Source organism: Vidua macroura, chromosome 3 (assembly GCF_024509145.1).
Source record: "Vidua macroura isolate BioBank_ID:100142 chromosome 3, ASM2450914v1, whole genome shotgun sequence".
NCBI classification, from domain to species: domain Eukaryota; kingdom Metazoa; phylum Chordata; class Aves; order Passeriformes; family Viduidae; genus Vidua; species Vidua macroura.
In genome coordinates, this window is record NC_071573.1 from 100369082 (window position 1) to 100384985 (window position 15904).

The following is a 15904-nucleotide window of genomic DNA, read 5'->3' on the forward strand; positions in this document are numbered from 1 at the left end:
CCCACGAGTGCCCTTGCAGGTGGTACCAGCCTGTGGGGAGCCACTGGCCTGGGTGTGCCTTGGCATGGGCAGTCCTTGCCACGCGGGGAGGACAGCAGGACATTGCAGGACATCTGGGTGTCCACATCCCAGCATAAATGTTGCTATACTCCAACACAAGATGCTTGCCATTGTGTTCTCAAGGCATGAAGGCTGCCCTGATAATAACCTGAACACAAAGCTTGCATCATGTTCCTGGTGTGACACTTTGTCCAGGTTGTGTCCTGGGTCCATGGCTTTCCTGCACAGGATAGTAGTCACTGTAATTTTGGCTCCCTGATTCTAAAAATGAATTTTATAAAAAAACCCAGTGAGACTGGTCCAGTCACATGCACCAACTTGAGTAATATCCTTAGCTATTCTAGAGCTTGGGCTGGTTCCTACTGGCAGATTTGGTCTTCTGCTCCTTGAATTGCTGCATCCAGCAGAGCCAGGTTCCTTCCTTATGAGTGGGATGCTGTTCTCAGTAGTTATTTCACTCTCAGTTTTTAATTCACATCTCCGTAAGGAAAAAAATCCAGGAAAGTTAGGCTCTAGGTTTGCTATTGGATTTGAAACTTCTGTGTTTTTTTCATTCAACAAGCAGGAAAATAAAGCAGTGAAACAATTTGATTACTATTATTTACCACTGAAGAGGAAATAAAACACTGTTTTGAGAAAATTTTTGGTTTAGTGGAGTATATTTTTACAAGGAATTTAACTAGTGGCTTTTGTGCTATTTTGAAGTGATGATCAATTTTTGAAAAAAAAGGGTACTTTAGAAACCTAGATTAATAAAATAAATGGGTGCAGATATATTAGATGTCATATTTTTGCAACAAAAACAACCTGTGTATTAGTAGTAGAAATTGTTAGCCATAGTATTTGGAGGTTGAACATGATAGTAACAAAGAATCTTTCTCTTTTGGTTGATTTTTTTTACCCCCAGTACTTCTTAATACTTTTAGTTAATGTTGAATTTTTGTTAGAGGTAGCTGGTTGGCATATCTCCAAAGCCACATTTTGTAGCATCTTTTTGATGCCTTAAGTTTTTGCTTTCATATTTTCCAGGTTCTGTACTGCATTAGTGTGTAACTCTGAACTTCATATAAAGTGTTAGCAAGCTCTCCTCACAGTTTAGTCAGACAAAACAATCCTTTTCCAGCCCGAGAACCAAGGACACCGTTGCAGCTTCGGGCCCAAAAAGTGTAAACAGCAGCAAATTGAGGAGAGCAAACTTGGAGGATGGGACTTCATAACCTGAAGCTGTAATTGGACAATTAACCCCAATATGTAAATGGACCAAAACTTATAAAAGTGTGAAAACCTGTGAGTCTGAGTCCATATTGGGTGGAGCCTTGGCTGGGCTCTTGTACTGCCCAGGGTGTATCATTCAAAGGCCTTTTATATAAATACCTACTTCATTCCTTTAATACTGTCTAGCCTCTCTTCTAAGTAGCCTCTAAGGCATCATTTTCACTAAGGATATACCTGCTAAAGAAAGCTTTTTAGTTAAATAAAAAGGTTTCTTTTCACTCTTTGAAAGCAAACCCAACTCTCTTCCCTGCTCTGTTTCAAAGTAGCTACCCTGAAATCCCCTTGATTCGTCCAAGCCCCATATCTCAGCACAGTACCTGCAGCTGGGGAAGGAAAGGATGTCAGGTCTTTTCCTTTTTTTTTTTTTTTTTATTTTTATTTAGGCATCATTAGCAGTGAGGATGGTTTTGCAGACCATGCCTGAGGGCTTGATATCATCTGTCATTGTCTAGTTAGCCAGTGTCCTTGTCCCCAAACTCTCCATCTTCTCCACAGGAGTGGCTCTGATGCTGAGAATTTGCTCAGGTGCCATTGGCTGGCTCTTGTTACTGCCAGGGTTTGACTAATTCTTCTGAAATTTAATCTGGATTCCTTTCTCCCAGGGCTGAGATTATTCTGTAGAGAATTTTTCTGTGATTTACCTTCATCAATTAAATAAATGCATCATAGGAAACTTCTAAAATCTAATGATGAAACAGCCAAACTGTGCTACTTCTGTGGTTTTAATTATATTAACAACACAGTGCCTTGTGCTAATTTTTTCACTTTTCTTCCCTTTTTCTAAAAGTGTTCTCTCTGATTTCTCAGTTCCCATCAGGAACCTTCCCCTATCCTGCAGGCCAGCACTCAATGAGTTTTAATAAAAATTATGTATTACAATACTATATTCAGTGAACATGACGTGGGTTTTTCCTCATGCAACCCAACCTTCTCAGAAAAAGACCTTGTGCACTAAGACATTGTACAGACGTGTTTTCCTTGATCTGCAATATTGTGTAAACAAACTGTAATTTTTTTAAGCCTTGCCAACTTTGCACAGCATCTGAAAAAAAATAGGACTGGCTGCTTCTTCCTTGGTTTTGTTTAAAAAGAAAGGACAAAGGGAGGAGATGAGGAAAATCCACTCATGATTTTCTTTTCCTGTCTGCAATCACAGGCTGCGTTACTGCCCAAACTGCTCCCACCCAAATTAACCCAATTTCCTAAATTACTTGAAATATTTCTGTGTTTTTCTTACTGCATTGGGAATATTTGCCTTTTACAGTAATAAACTCTCCTCTCTGAGATGGAGAACATCATGGAGAGCTCCCCAAAAAACTGCAACATTTCTGGTCCCGACATGGGTCTCATTTATTACTCATTAACAACAATTTGTGGAAGTTTGGGGGTAGTTTGTGATTCTTTGGCTTCTTTTCAGTAGCTTGTAACCATACCATCCATAGCAAAGTCTCCTCTGCTGGTGGGGCTCAGTATTGGTGGGCTCTGTGGGCAGCAATGGGTGCGGCAGGTGTCAGCATCCCCATGCGCTTCGCTGTGACTCCAGCACCTGGAAAGATCCTGCCCCTGGGATCTGCAAGCACCTCTTCACCACACACTTGTGATCCAAGTATAAAATAGTTCTCAGGTTAATGTACTGATGCTCGATGTCAGTGACTAAATGATTTTTTTCCTGTAAATTAGGAATATAATCCTGAATAAAGTGCCTTCGATAGGTGGGAGCAACCCAGACACCCGTAAGCAAATTTATTCTGTTTCAGCCCTTGCAGCTGACTCCATGAAATGAACATGCCAGCCTTTGTCTCATACAGCCATTTGCAGGGTTGGAGTATTTGTAATTATATCATTCTTTGGCAAGGTGAGGGGTAGGTGGTTATTTAAAATGGATTTTCACCCCAGACATGGAATCAGGTTTTCAAGACCACACAGTTCCTGGGTATGTGTTTAAACTTACACAGTGAGGTGGCTCGAGGTTTCGTTACCAATTCACTCTACCTTTCGAAGGACATTCAATGAACATATGTGAATTGTTACTGAGTTTTCTGAAACTGAAATGTGGGTGGTACATGGACTGGTCCTTCCCCTTCACCTGCTGTTTTTAATAAACTTCTGAAAAGGATTGAACTTGAAAGTTGCAAATAAGCAACATTTCTTGTATAAATAAAAGAAGAATTAGTCACTGAAAGTGAAAAATTTAAAAAGACCATTTATTTATTTAGACTGGTCTTTTCTTCACTTGTCACGTTTCGTTTTTCTTTCTGTTTCCCCAAAGGCAGCAGCAGAAACAGCTTCTGCCCCTCTTGACAGGAGCCTTTTGCATCTCAAGCCCTGCAGGGTTTGAATTTTTTGTGGCATTATTGATTAAGGTATTTCTTCTACCTCACTACTTCTATTATTAGCTTTTCAAGAGGTGAAGATACTCCTTTTTGCAATTCAGACTTTATCAAAAGGTGTTACTTTTGGGCCCGTGTCTGCAGCCTGGGAAAATGCGGCAGGTGCTGCAGTGGCTGGTATGTGGGTGTCGGCTTTTGCCGCAGGGCAGGAAAGAAGTTCATGTGAGTTTACCAGGCAGGACCAGATATCTATAGCAACGTGTTTGTATATCCTGTGCCTTGTCTGTTGCAACGCTCGTTGCTTAGGATACTGACATTAAAACATGTAACAAAATCTGCTCTTCACTCTGGAGTTCATTATGTGTCCCAGCCCATGTAACTGCACATTATCCCCAGCTCAGATCAGAACCACTGACCAGCCCTCGGCAAAGCATGGTCCAGAGGATGTTGTTATAATCCTGTTTTGCAGCCCGTTGCTGCGTAATCCTTTTTTACCCAAACATTTGTCACTAGCTGGGGTGTCTGGGAGCACATCTCCCTCTTACAGCTCGGCCCACGGGAGCTGGAGGCTTCCTAAGCACATCTGTGTGTGGCTGAGCTGGTGTGAGCTGGTGCTACCGGTGCACAAAGTGTATTCTCAAGGGTGTGTTCCTGAACTGTGGCGACGCAGATCTTCAGTGGCTGAGGCTTGCGTTTGGACTACCTGTGGGGAGTTTTTTGTGGTGCTTTGTTTGGTTGGTTTGTTTTGTTGTTTGTTTGTGGGGGTTTTGTTTGAAGTTTTGCTTGCTTATTTGTTTGGGTGTTTTTTTGGTTGTTGTTGTTGGCTTTTTTGTGGTTTTGTTGTTTTAGGTTTTTTTAATACAAGGATCAAACTTTTAAATATGGAGCCTCAGTGAGATCTGATGCTTTAGGTGTTTTAGTAAAAAAATCTTCCACCCCTGTTGAAATGGTTCTTGCATTTCAGACCAACCCAGTGCAATATTTGCTGCCTGGTTTATACTGTTAATTTTCTTTGGGCCCCTGCAGTCATGGAGGCACTGTGCTACAGCTTCACAACTGTAACAGATTTGACACACTTATTCTGCTTTATAAATGAGCACTGCAAGAGAAATGGTGCTACACTTCCCCCCTGCAAAGCAGATAGCTCAGATAATATGAAGAGTATTTGTTCTGTTTCTCTGTGCACTGCCTTTCTCAGCTGGAAAGCACCTCTGTCCTATAGACAGGCATTTCATCAATTTTCCTCTTTTTATTAGCACTAAATTAGTATCCAAGGGGGTTTGCACAAGGAAATACATCTCTAAGGAGTTATTCCTCCTTTTGCAGCCGTAACTGATTTGCTGAGAGGATCCCATCATGAGCTCGTTTCAAGTCAGTTTTGCTTTCACAAGCTTTGCAGTAAAAAGTTGTTTTGGTCGCTGCTTTCTGGGTTACATGGTCAAAGCACACTTCTACCAGCTGTGACTGGTGGATGGCAGAGACTTCTTGTGAAAGTGGGATGCACTAAGCTTTGTTACAAGTATTTCAAGTACTTTAGCATGTGGAAGCTGACAGCCAGTCCATCTGTTGGTAAAACCACAGAATTGCTACTTTAGCTGTTTCAGACTTTGCTACACTTACTCACCCAGTGCTGCACAACCCAATCTTGTAGTTTAACCCCAGCCCCCAGTGGGATGAGGAAGAGAATTGCGGGGGGGGGGGGGGGGGAGGGGGGGAGGAAGAAGATAAATCCATGGGTTGAGATAAGAACAGTTTAATAACTGAAATAAAAGAAAATATTATTATAATAACGATGATAACAATTGCAATGAAAAGGGAGATAAAAGAGAGGTAACATCCAAGAGAAACAAGAGATGCACAGTACAATTGCTCATCACCTGCTGACCAGTGCCCAGTGCATCCCTGAGCAGTGATCAGCCCCCTGCCCTGACAATCCCCCCCCCCCCCCAAGTTACATTCTGACCATGATAGTATGGAGTATCCCTTTGTTCAGTTCAGGTCACCTGTCCTGGCTCTGCTCCCTCCAAATTTCTTGTGCAGCTTCTCACTGGTAGAGCATGGGAAACTACAAAAGTCTTTGACTTGGGGTGAGCATAGTTCAGCAAGAACTAAAACTTCAGTGTGCTATCAACATTATTTTCATTCTCAAATCCAAAACACAGCCCTGTGCCAGCTACTAGGAAGAAAAGGAACACTGCCCCGGCTGAAACCAGGACACCAGTGTGTGTCTTGGCCTCAGTAAAATACCTTTTTGTTCATTGCTAGGCTTTTGCTATGAGATTATTGCTGATTTTTTGTAAGCATAGAAGGACAGAGGTTACATTCAGGTGGTAGTTCTCTGGCAGCTTGGTTTTGAGCCTAGCTGGAATTAATTAGAATTAGAAGAGGCACCACATAATTTTAACAAAAATTTTGGTGTGAAACTGGACCAAAAGTGCATCTGCATTTCCCCCTGTTTAAGCCTTACATGGCCCAGGGTCTCTTTCACGAGCAGTGACTGACTTGCTAAGGCCTTAGCTCTGCATTTAGACTACCAAGATGTTCCTTGTCTGACCACCTCAGGGGCATTCCTTCGATTGTTTTTCTTACTGCTGTGATAGTGCCAGATGCTCTGAGGGCCTTTGCTCATCAAAGAAAGCAGGGACAGACCTTGCTGCAGTGTATGTGGCATCACTTCCCTGGATTTCACCCTGGTGTGATGGGAAATGAGGGAAAGGCAGGTTGTGCTGGAGTTAGGTCTCTGCTAACTGCCCAGGGCAATGTTGGGTACAAGGATGTCTCTTCTGCTTTGCTTTCTACACCCACTGCAACAAGTGATTTAGCTGGTAAAGGCTCGTTTAAAAAAGCAACAAAACACAGCCCTAATCACAGGACTGACTAGAGCATCCCAGCCCTGCTCCCTGTGATTTCCATTAGAAGCCATCCTCTGAGTGGTCTTGTGGCTAAATCAGCTGCTGAGCCTCTGGAAAGTGATTTGATGAAAGCATTTTATAGCAATCGAATGAAATGTCAGTTGGGTGCCAGCAGCAGGGGTTGCTGTCATGATTAATGAGATATTTAGGCATTTCATTTTGAAGGAGCTACCTGCAACACAATTTATATCAAAGCTCTTTTTTTTCAGATGGGCTTTAATAAATCAATGTTAATGTTGGTTATTTAATTATTCACATCAAATTGGTTACAACTGCAGGATTGCATTTGGGCTGAGCACGTTATGAAGCCTTTCAGAAAGCTCATATGCAAAAAAAGGTTGTGTTCAGAGCATTGCACATCTTCTGATATAAAGTGATGTGAAAGAGGAGGAAGGGTTGAAAAGTCCTGTAATCTTTTGAATGCAAAGATTGTTTAATGTAAAGCTTTTGAAGCTGATATTCAATGAGCTTCTCTTCAAATAACAGGATGTATCTACCACTAGGAGAAGTAGTGAAATCTAGTTCTAGATTTATTTATTCTATTAATCTAGAATTCTTACTTTACCTCTCTGTTGTCTAGGGGTCTCTATTTTTAAGGGAACAGGAATAATAAAGGTATTATAGGAAGAGGGAGAAGTGATATTAAGCCTTTTCAAATCTCTTTTAACTACCAGTTGAAAGGTTTGCAGTCCTTAACCATGCGAGTCAATAAAGCTGAGGTAATTTCTGCTTAAAGCCCAGCTCCTGCATTAAGCGGGCTCTACTGTTCCTCCTGCCCCTCTCCCAGGGAATTCTGAGGCAGTGGTTGGTGAGGCAGGGACTGCTTTTCAACCCAGTTCTTACAAACACCTGGGAATCATGAAGTGAAGGGGCTCACTGAAGGCTGGAAACTGCAGGCAGGAGAAGAGCATACTGTTACAATTTCTGCTCTTTAAAAAAAAGGACCACATCTGACCCATTATTTGCTCCAAGCTGCTCTTTTCTGCAATTTGACTTCAGCAGACTAGAATACTGTGTTTTCTGCCCTCGGCACTGCAAGGATGACTATCTGGAGCAGAGGAGATTCAAAGATGGAAAGACAGTGGCAGTAGCTGAGTTAGTGGTTTAACTGGAGGGCAGCCTGATGCTCTCCTAGGGGTGATGCTGGCAGGAACCAGGAGCTGCAGCATCCCTGCACGTTGGGAGCAAGCAGAGGCATGTCAGGTATGTGAAGAAAACCACAATATAATGGACAAAAATAAAGCTTTGGAGTTAAGTATTGGCAGCTTTTCTGGAAAACAGAAGTGCTAATGATTACACAGTTGTCCGTTAAGCCCAATGCACGGAACTAACGAGCAGCTGTTTGTCTCTGAGCATTAAGCCACAGAGCAGGATGTGGATTTTTTACATTGCTGAGGCAGTGCACAGACTAAGTGGAATACAAATAAAACAAGCTTACATTCTACTGTAGAGCAACTTATTTTTTGCTGACCTTTAGCATTTTAAATTTTTTTGGGTTCTTATGCACGCTTGGAATTTTTACTCTCTGGGAAGTGCTTATCCTAGTTTCTGCATGCTTTGCAGCTCAGCTCTTGCAGTTTCCAGGTAGTCTCCAGTATTGGCCTATTACTAACCTGTCTTCTGCATTGGCTCTGAGCAAACCCAACAGGCACAACAGTCAGTGCAGAGAAACATCATTTATGCAAACCAGTCACAGGGGTTTGTGCACACTTGTGAATAAACTTCTTGAATATGAGGAAGGACATGCAGCTCAACCTCTAGCTCGGCAGCACAGTTTGATATTGCTAGATAGCCATGAAAGACTGCAAGGGATAAAAGCCAGAAATTATCAAGGTTTTGTTTTTTTCCTCTTGCTGCCTAAGTGCAAATTGACCATCTTTCATTTTGCTGAGGAGCTCTCCTATTGCTGGGCAGTCTCACCTTGTGTAGCACAACATGGGCATTGTCAAGAGAGAGGACAGACTCAGCCCTTTCCTGATACCCTGATGAAATCCTGGACGACTTAAATGTGCTTTGGCCCTGGTGAGGGAATATTGAACCTACTGAATAAGCTTCTCTAAAAGTATAAACCCAAGTAAACCTGATAAGATTTGCTTTGCCAAACATTTTGCTTTAAAAAGCCTTATTCTCTGATTCTCTGGGAGGGCTGTAAAGGATGAAATCCCTTGTGCTGGTGCTGCTGTCACAGTGTTCCATCTGCTCATGCTGCCTCCATGGCTGAAAAAAGAGGGAGAAGTCTTTTGAGGTGCTGCTGTTGAGCATGGGCTGTGCTGAGCTTACCCTTGCTGCACCCTCCTGTGACCCTCAGGTGCCACAAGGAGCACCAACCAAGCCCCACCATGCAGGACCAAGCTCCCACTGCTGTGGGGCAAGGGATGCAGGGAGGGAGGAGAAGCTGTATAAGCCAAAGGGTTTCAAAGAGCATCTGGACAATGCAAACATGACTGGCACGGAGCCACCTCCTTGCTTCTTGTTCAGCTACATTTACTTTCACTTTTGAATAGATGAATTTTTTTTTTCATCACTGCTGCTGTCCCTGCCTGCTCCCGCTCAGTCATCACAGCAGATCAGCCTGTGTAGGAACCCAGAGCTGGGCATTGCAAGCCATATGATGGAGGAGTCGGATTGCAGCACAGAACTAAAATACTGAGCTTTATTACTTACCATATAATGAGGATTAATAAGAAGAATTAATATTTCCCAAATACTTCCTCCCAGACTACGTTCCCCTCCACAGCATATTAGTCGCTGGGAGAGCCTAGAGGAAAGGAAGCCAAATTAAATGAGGTCTTTTCCTGGTGATTTATAGCATCCTTTTTCTCCTCTTTCCCCCTTGCTCCAGGGGGACCCTCTGTTTCTAGCAGGGTTTTCCCTCTCCCCAGCCCCCCTCTGCATAGCATGGCTGGAGCTCAGGCAGATTTTCTCTTGCTTTGCAGCTGCTGAACCCAGACCCAGAAGAGGATGGGGAAGCAGAACAGCAAGCTGCGCCCCGAGGTGCTCCAGGACCTGCGTGAGAACACTGAGTTCACAGACCACGAGCTGCAGGAGTGGTACAAGGGCTTCCTAAAAGATTGCCCCACGGGCCATTTGACTGTAGAAGAGTTTAAAAAAATATATGCAAATTTTTTTCCCTATGGTGACGCGTCGAAGTTTGCAGAGCACGTCTTCCGCACCTTTGACACTAACGGCGACGGGACGATTGACTTTAGGGAATTCATCATCGCCCTGAGCGTCACCTCCCGGGGCAAGCTGGAACAGAAGCTGAAGTGGGCGTTTAGTATGTACGACCTGGATGGCAACGGGTACATCAGCCGTGGGGAAATGCTAGAAATAGTGCAGGTGAGGCATTATCTCTATTGGACATCTTATTTGTGCTGCTGTAACCTCTTCACCATGAGACAGCTGGAGCTGGAGATGAGGGATGTGCTGAGCTGGGTCGCTCCTGCCCCAGGGAGCTTCCTGAGCCCATGGTCCCCAGAGGGACCCAAGATCAGACCTACAAGATGCAGATGAGGAAGGGGCCTGAGATATTAGCTAGGCACTTGTGCAGCTGGCCTGCAGCCAAAATTCTGCAGCTCTCTCTGGGGGTTTCTTAGTGTGATGTTCACAGGATCAAAAAACCCTAAATGCAAATTCTATTGACCTGATTAATCTCAGAATTAATGCTTTGAATCTTCAAATCTGAGTCAATGTGAACTCTGAATGAAAGGCTGTAGCATTTGTCTCTGCCTTTGTCTCCCAAAGGCAGAGGACACGTAGACCCCAGGCTGTAGTGGGGGCAGGCAGCGCAGTCCCCTGTGCCCCTAGCCCACATGCTGGTGGGGGTTTGGCCTCGGCAGTGGCTGCTTGTCACCCACTGTGCAGCTGAGATGTGTGTCCCTTGCAGTGCAAGGGAGTCATGCATCAGCCAGTGCCCTGACACTGGTCCACATGGCTGAGGTGGGATGATTTAGGTGGAAGTGGTGGACTGCAGACACTCTAAAGAGGTCTTACCATTATTCATGTTCTTGTAAGTCAGAAGATGCATTTCCCTACCCATCCACAAAGGCAAACAACCCCTATTGCTGTATATTCATATTCACCATAATCCATGTAGCGCCCACATGCATACATGTAACTGGCTGGAGGGTGAGAGCCAGACAAAGAGGCGATGGCTTAGCCCTGCTGCAGAAGAGAGGGTTGCATACCACTGTCTCCTCTATTTTAGCTCGGTCCTGCTCATACATTAATCTAGAGTCTGACTTTCAATTAAACTGACCCAGCTCTTCTTTTGAAGCACAAATGAGTACAGGAAAGAAAAATAAAAAAAGCTGCAGTCAGAAATTCACATTCATTTTGGTTTATGAAGTCCTGCAGCTGCCTGCCAGTGTCAGCTGTGTTTTTTTGTTGCTACAGGCTTAAATTCTTTTTCTCTGTCCTGTGCTTTATCATTTGGGTTGTGTTTTTCATTTATCTCTTTTTTTAAACTTTTTTTAATACTCAGGCAATTTACAAAATGGTTTCATCAGTAATGAAAATGCCAGAGGATGAATCCACTCCTGAGAAGCGAACAGACAAGATCTTCAGACAGATGGACACAAACAATGATGGTAGGATTGCCACTGGTACCCCTTCCTAAGCTCTAGAAATAGAGGTTTTGTAGCCCAGCCTTGATAGATGGCAGAATTTTGGGAGAGGGGAGAAAGGGTGGGAATGTCCCCACTGGTGCCTCTGGTCTCTGCCTGGCCTCATTGAGCATCTCTGGTCCATGATAAATAGGGTGAATAAGTGAGCAGTGAACAGAGAGTGAATTCTCCTGCTGGGGGACTGGTAGGGGAGCAGTCTTTCCCTGACATTTCATGGATGAATCCCCTTCAGCAAAGGCTCCTCTGAAATTCCCATGTCTTCAGGTTATTTTCTCTGGGCATAACACAGACTTGGCATAGGTTTTGCTCCCACTGCCCTTGATAGGGTTGCATTCCTGGGTTTGTCATCAATAACATGAGTCCTGAATGTGGTTGGGCACCTGAAAGAAAAAATTCCCCGGGTCCATAACACATTTTCTGTGCATGTTTATGGCATGTATACATACATGGTCACACACCTCTGTTGCACTATGAGCATCAGGGGGATGTAGCAGCTCCCAAGCCAGGTTGTGGAGCTTCTTGATAAATTATCTGACAGTGTACTCATCACAACCCCTCCACCTGTGCTGGCTCATTTCCTTGGGCTTGAAAAATACAGGCAAAAAATTATCAATTTCCTCTTCTCATCCGTCTGATGACATATTTCCTCTATTCCCAGCTGAGGTGGAGCTTTTCCCTGGGAATTACCCTGTCAGAGGCTGAGGTGGCAACTGCCCACATTAGTCAGGAGCTGTGTCCGACTGATGTGCTCAGTAAGAGCAAAGAATTGCTTCTAGCACTGAGATATGGAGACCTGAAAAAATACCATCTTATGTACATAAAGGGTTTTATTTAAGAGGATTTTATGGCTGCATTTTGGTGTCTGCTGCTGTAGTCCCCAGGGCAAATTCCTGGCCTTGCTGAAGTCCTCAAGATTTTTACCTTTGACTTCATCCAAACTAGCACTTCATCCCCTGGCTTGACATGTGGAGGGCCCTAAAATAACATGATTCAATTATTTTTGGTCTGCAGAAAGTAGCAGTGTGTGCAGATGTGTAACAGAGTAGTGGTCCCAAAATCTGCTATATATATATGCATCCTCCATCTGTTGCACTTTGTTGCTGAAATAAAATCATCCTATTCCCAGTAAAATATCAGCCATCTGACTGCTGGGCATTGCAAATGGATTTTGATTTGGGCTTTGCTTTTAAGTAATACAACACAAAGGGCAAGCTAATAAATAACCTGATAATTAGGAGACCTCTGCTTTTGTTAAAAACACTTGGTTTGGGAGCATTAGCTTAAAAGCCAGAAATTAGTGTGCCACGGGTTTTTGAGCTTCTGTAATTTCTACAAGAGAAAGGATTGCTCATTCATGGAATCATAGAGCTACGTCATAAGCGCCACATCTACGCATCTTTTAAATGTTCAGGGCAGTCTGTTCCAATGCTTGACAACCCTTTTGGGGAAAAAATTTTTCCTAATATCTAATCTAAATGTTCTTTGGTGCAACTTGAGGCCATTTCCTCTTGCCCTATTGTTTGTTACTTGGGAGAGGAGTTCCTCCCTGTTCAATCTCTTTTGGGTGCTGGCCACTAGGGTCATTCCTCTGCAATCCCCACAACAGGCTGGTAGCATCCTGGGGCTGGTGCAAACTGGCACAGTGAGCTGGTGCCTCTCTCCCTTTGGATGCCTGAGGCCATAAGTGGCTGCAGGCAGCTCCCAAGTGCAAGAGGTTTGTGTCTGGTCCTGTCTCAAGCATAGCAGTTTGGGGTGGGTAAGGATAGCCCTGGGGTGTTGTGTGAGGGTAGGGTAGGTAAATGCACAAGCTAAATAGGAGGTCACTAGACATGCTGTCTGGGATGCAGCAAATGCTTATCTCTTCCTTTCCATAGGGAAAACTTTAATTTTTTATTAATATTGTCACATCCTATTTCTGCCATTGTTCTGAATGCGGGAGCAGGGGACTATTGGTGCTAGCTACCTGACAGGGGCCTGGGTCACCCCACCATGAGGTCTGAAGGACCAGATGGAATATTTTCTCCTTGCTGTCCCATGCCATTCCATGGGACTGTTGGAGCCAGGGGACGTGAGGGTGGTTGCTCCTTCAGAGATCAGTTTTCAGACCCTCACACTGTTACAAGGTCCATCCAAATCAGTTTCTCTGGCCTAAATTAAAGATGTGTAAACCAGAAGTGCTCAGGAGCAACACAAAGCAGTAGGTGTCCCCCAGGGCTGGCTTTGCTTGTAAAAAAAGAAAGAACAAAACCCATCCTGTTCCTGTACACCCAGCAGGGCACAGCAAGTGACTTGCAAAGTCATGGAATCATGGAATAATTTGGGTTGGAAGGGGCCTTTGAAAGTTATATAGCCCAACACCCCTGCAATGAGCAGGGACATCTTGAACTAGATCAGGTTGCTCAAACCCCGGTCCAACCTTGTAGGTGCCAGAGAAGCCATGACTGCTCAGCCCCATGTGTCACAAGAAACAAGAGGACAAAGTGGGGATATTTGGAATATTTAGGTTTTAAGTGTTGTAGTAATACAAGCATCATTTCAAAGCATACATGTGTTCAGGTACCATACCTTGTGTTCATGTGTCATGTTATTCATATAGTCTGGTTCTGAGTAAAAAGCTGCCAAATGGTATTGGAACAATTGTTTTTAGATTTAGGACTGTCTTTTAAAATAAAAAATAGCAATTATTATGCTGGATTGTTCTGAAGAAGAAAAATGCATTTGGGCTTAAAGGCTTGAGTAGGATTTAGCTGCTGTGCATTGCGCTAAATTCCCCTCGATGCCTTTGCGATAGATTAAATAGACGTTACATTGCCTCGATGAGGAGGGGTTCTTTGCTACAGCAATGGTGTCACGAACAACAGACTTTTAAAAAATGATTTCCATTCTGGTTGTCCTCCCTGTCAGGTAAACTGTCGCTGGAAGAGTTCATCAAAGGTGCCAAGAGCGATCCCTCCATCGTGCGGTTGTTACAGTGCGACCCCAGTAGCGCGAGTCAATTCTGATGAGAGCGGACAGTGTGCTCAGAGAACCTCGGCTTGTGTCCTTCAAGCTTTGCTCGCAAACGGATGCCTTCTCAACCATCCCTCCACACTTCGCGGATAAGACCCCGTTGCCAGATTGTGTGTGTGTGTGTGTCCGAGCGAACCAGCCCTCGCTCCCCCCACTAACACCAGTGCAGCTCTCCTGCGGCAGCTCCGTTTCTGCTTCCCCGTAATGTTATCATTCACTCTGCACATTTTAAACATTAATTGAAAGGTATGTTTACATGCAGCTATGAGAGAGTTCAATGGCTGGTGAGATACCACTTCACTTAGTCCGTGAAAAAGGTGATGTTCCCGTAGTTCCCGAGAAGATGTTAGGTAGGACTTTTACCCAAAATAGCAGATGGTAGATAATTTATTTTGCTTCAGAAACTACTATGTTGGGGAAAAAAAAGAAAAAAAAAGTGGACTGAATGGAGTAGAAAGTTAAAAAAAAAAAAAAAAAAAAGGAAAAAAAAAAAGCAGCTTTCCTGGGCATGGTTCCAATTTTCTTTTTGAGGAAAATTGCTTGCACTTATCTAATGGTCTTTACTTTCTTTTAATATATATATAAATTATATATATATGGTGAAGTAAAATTTTAAATATTTAGGTCATCTATTTAAGGCATAAAATAGAATTCAAGCTTTGTTTCTTCTAGTCGTCTGTGATTTATTCAAATCTTGGAGATTGTTTTTTGTGATATTTATGCATTAGCAAATTGCTGTTCCAAAAGAAATGCATGACTAGCAGTTTGTGGATATTTCACTCTGTTTAATTCCTGAATGCAAATATTTGTTCATTTTTACTGTCAGTCATTCCAGCATTACTGTATTAACAAAAGACCTGAAAGGAGTTCATCCTCATTTTGTATTTCTCAGTGGAGTCCTACTTTCTGGTGGTTGCTGCGTTAAATGGCTTTTGAGTGCCCTGAGGTGACGTGACTGGCACTGCTGTTCTCAACTTGGCTACACCTCCTCCCTTTTGCTGTCGATATGTTAATAGTCTTGTGCATTCCAGTGTTATTTAATATCTGCCTAATGCCAAGAAATATTAATTGAAATAAAAGACTACTTTTCTTGTCACTGCCTGTCTTGATCTAAGCCATGCACCGAGTTCCTAGTGTCAGGTATTTGAGGAAGGGCAAGGATGGCTCCCTGCACAGCATCTCCCAGTCTTGCCTGAGACACATTGCCTTTAAATACATAAGGGTTTTGGGAGCTGGCTTTTGTGGCTGGGTTAACACAGTGGTGTTGGTGCCTGTAGGATCCAGCTCCATGCCAGCTGAATCCAGGGTAAAGATTGCAGGAAGGTGACAACTCAATTTCTGCTGGATGCAGAGCAACTCAAGGCAATGAAGGAAAAGCTGCTGGCCCTGCTGGCTGGGCTACCATGACCACAGCTTTTTAAAATAAAGTTCCTGTCAGGTACCAGGTACTTGCTGCATTAACATTTGACATTTGTAGCATGGGAAGCAGTTTTCTCTACATTCATCAGGTCTGCAAGTAGCTGCATAAGCCTGCCGTCTCTGCAAAATAAAGTATCAAAAAATTATTTGGCCTGAAGTTAATGTTGAGCATGTAATTGAAGGGATTTTTGCTGTGTAGAATGTTCTAGTAGTGGTGAATTAGAATGTTCTAGTATGTGATAATACTTTAATATTAAAAGAAAGAGAGGGAAAT

General features: G+C 43.4%; 1 protein-coding gene across 2 annotated transcripts in view; it reads left to right on the forward strand.

Annotated features, from left to right (window-relative positions):
* Positions 1 to 15307, forward strand: part of HPCAL1 (hippocalcin like 1) — a 64802-nt gene extending 49495 nt beyond the window's left edge. For both annotated transcript variants that reach the window (XM_053974254.1, XM_053974253.1), the window contains 3 exons: positions 9514 to 9916; positions 11061 to 11166; positions 14107 to 15307. In XM_053974254.1, coding sequence (XP_053830229.1) covers positions 9539 to 9916; positions 11061 to 11166; positions 14107 to 14204 — 582 coding nt within the window. In that variant the 5' untranslated portion in view covers positions 9514 to 9538 and the 3' untranslated portion in view covers positions 14205 to 15307. The remainder of the gene's footprint in view (positions 1 to 9513; positions 9917 to 11060; positions 11167 to 14106) is intronic.
* Positions 15308 to 15904: the final 597 nt, after the last annotated feature.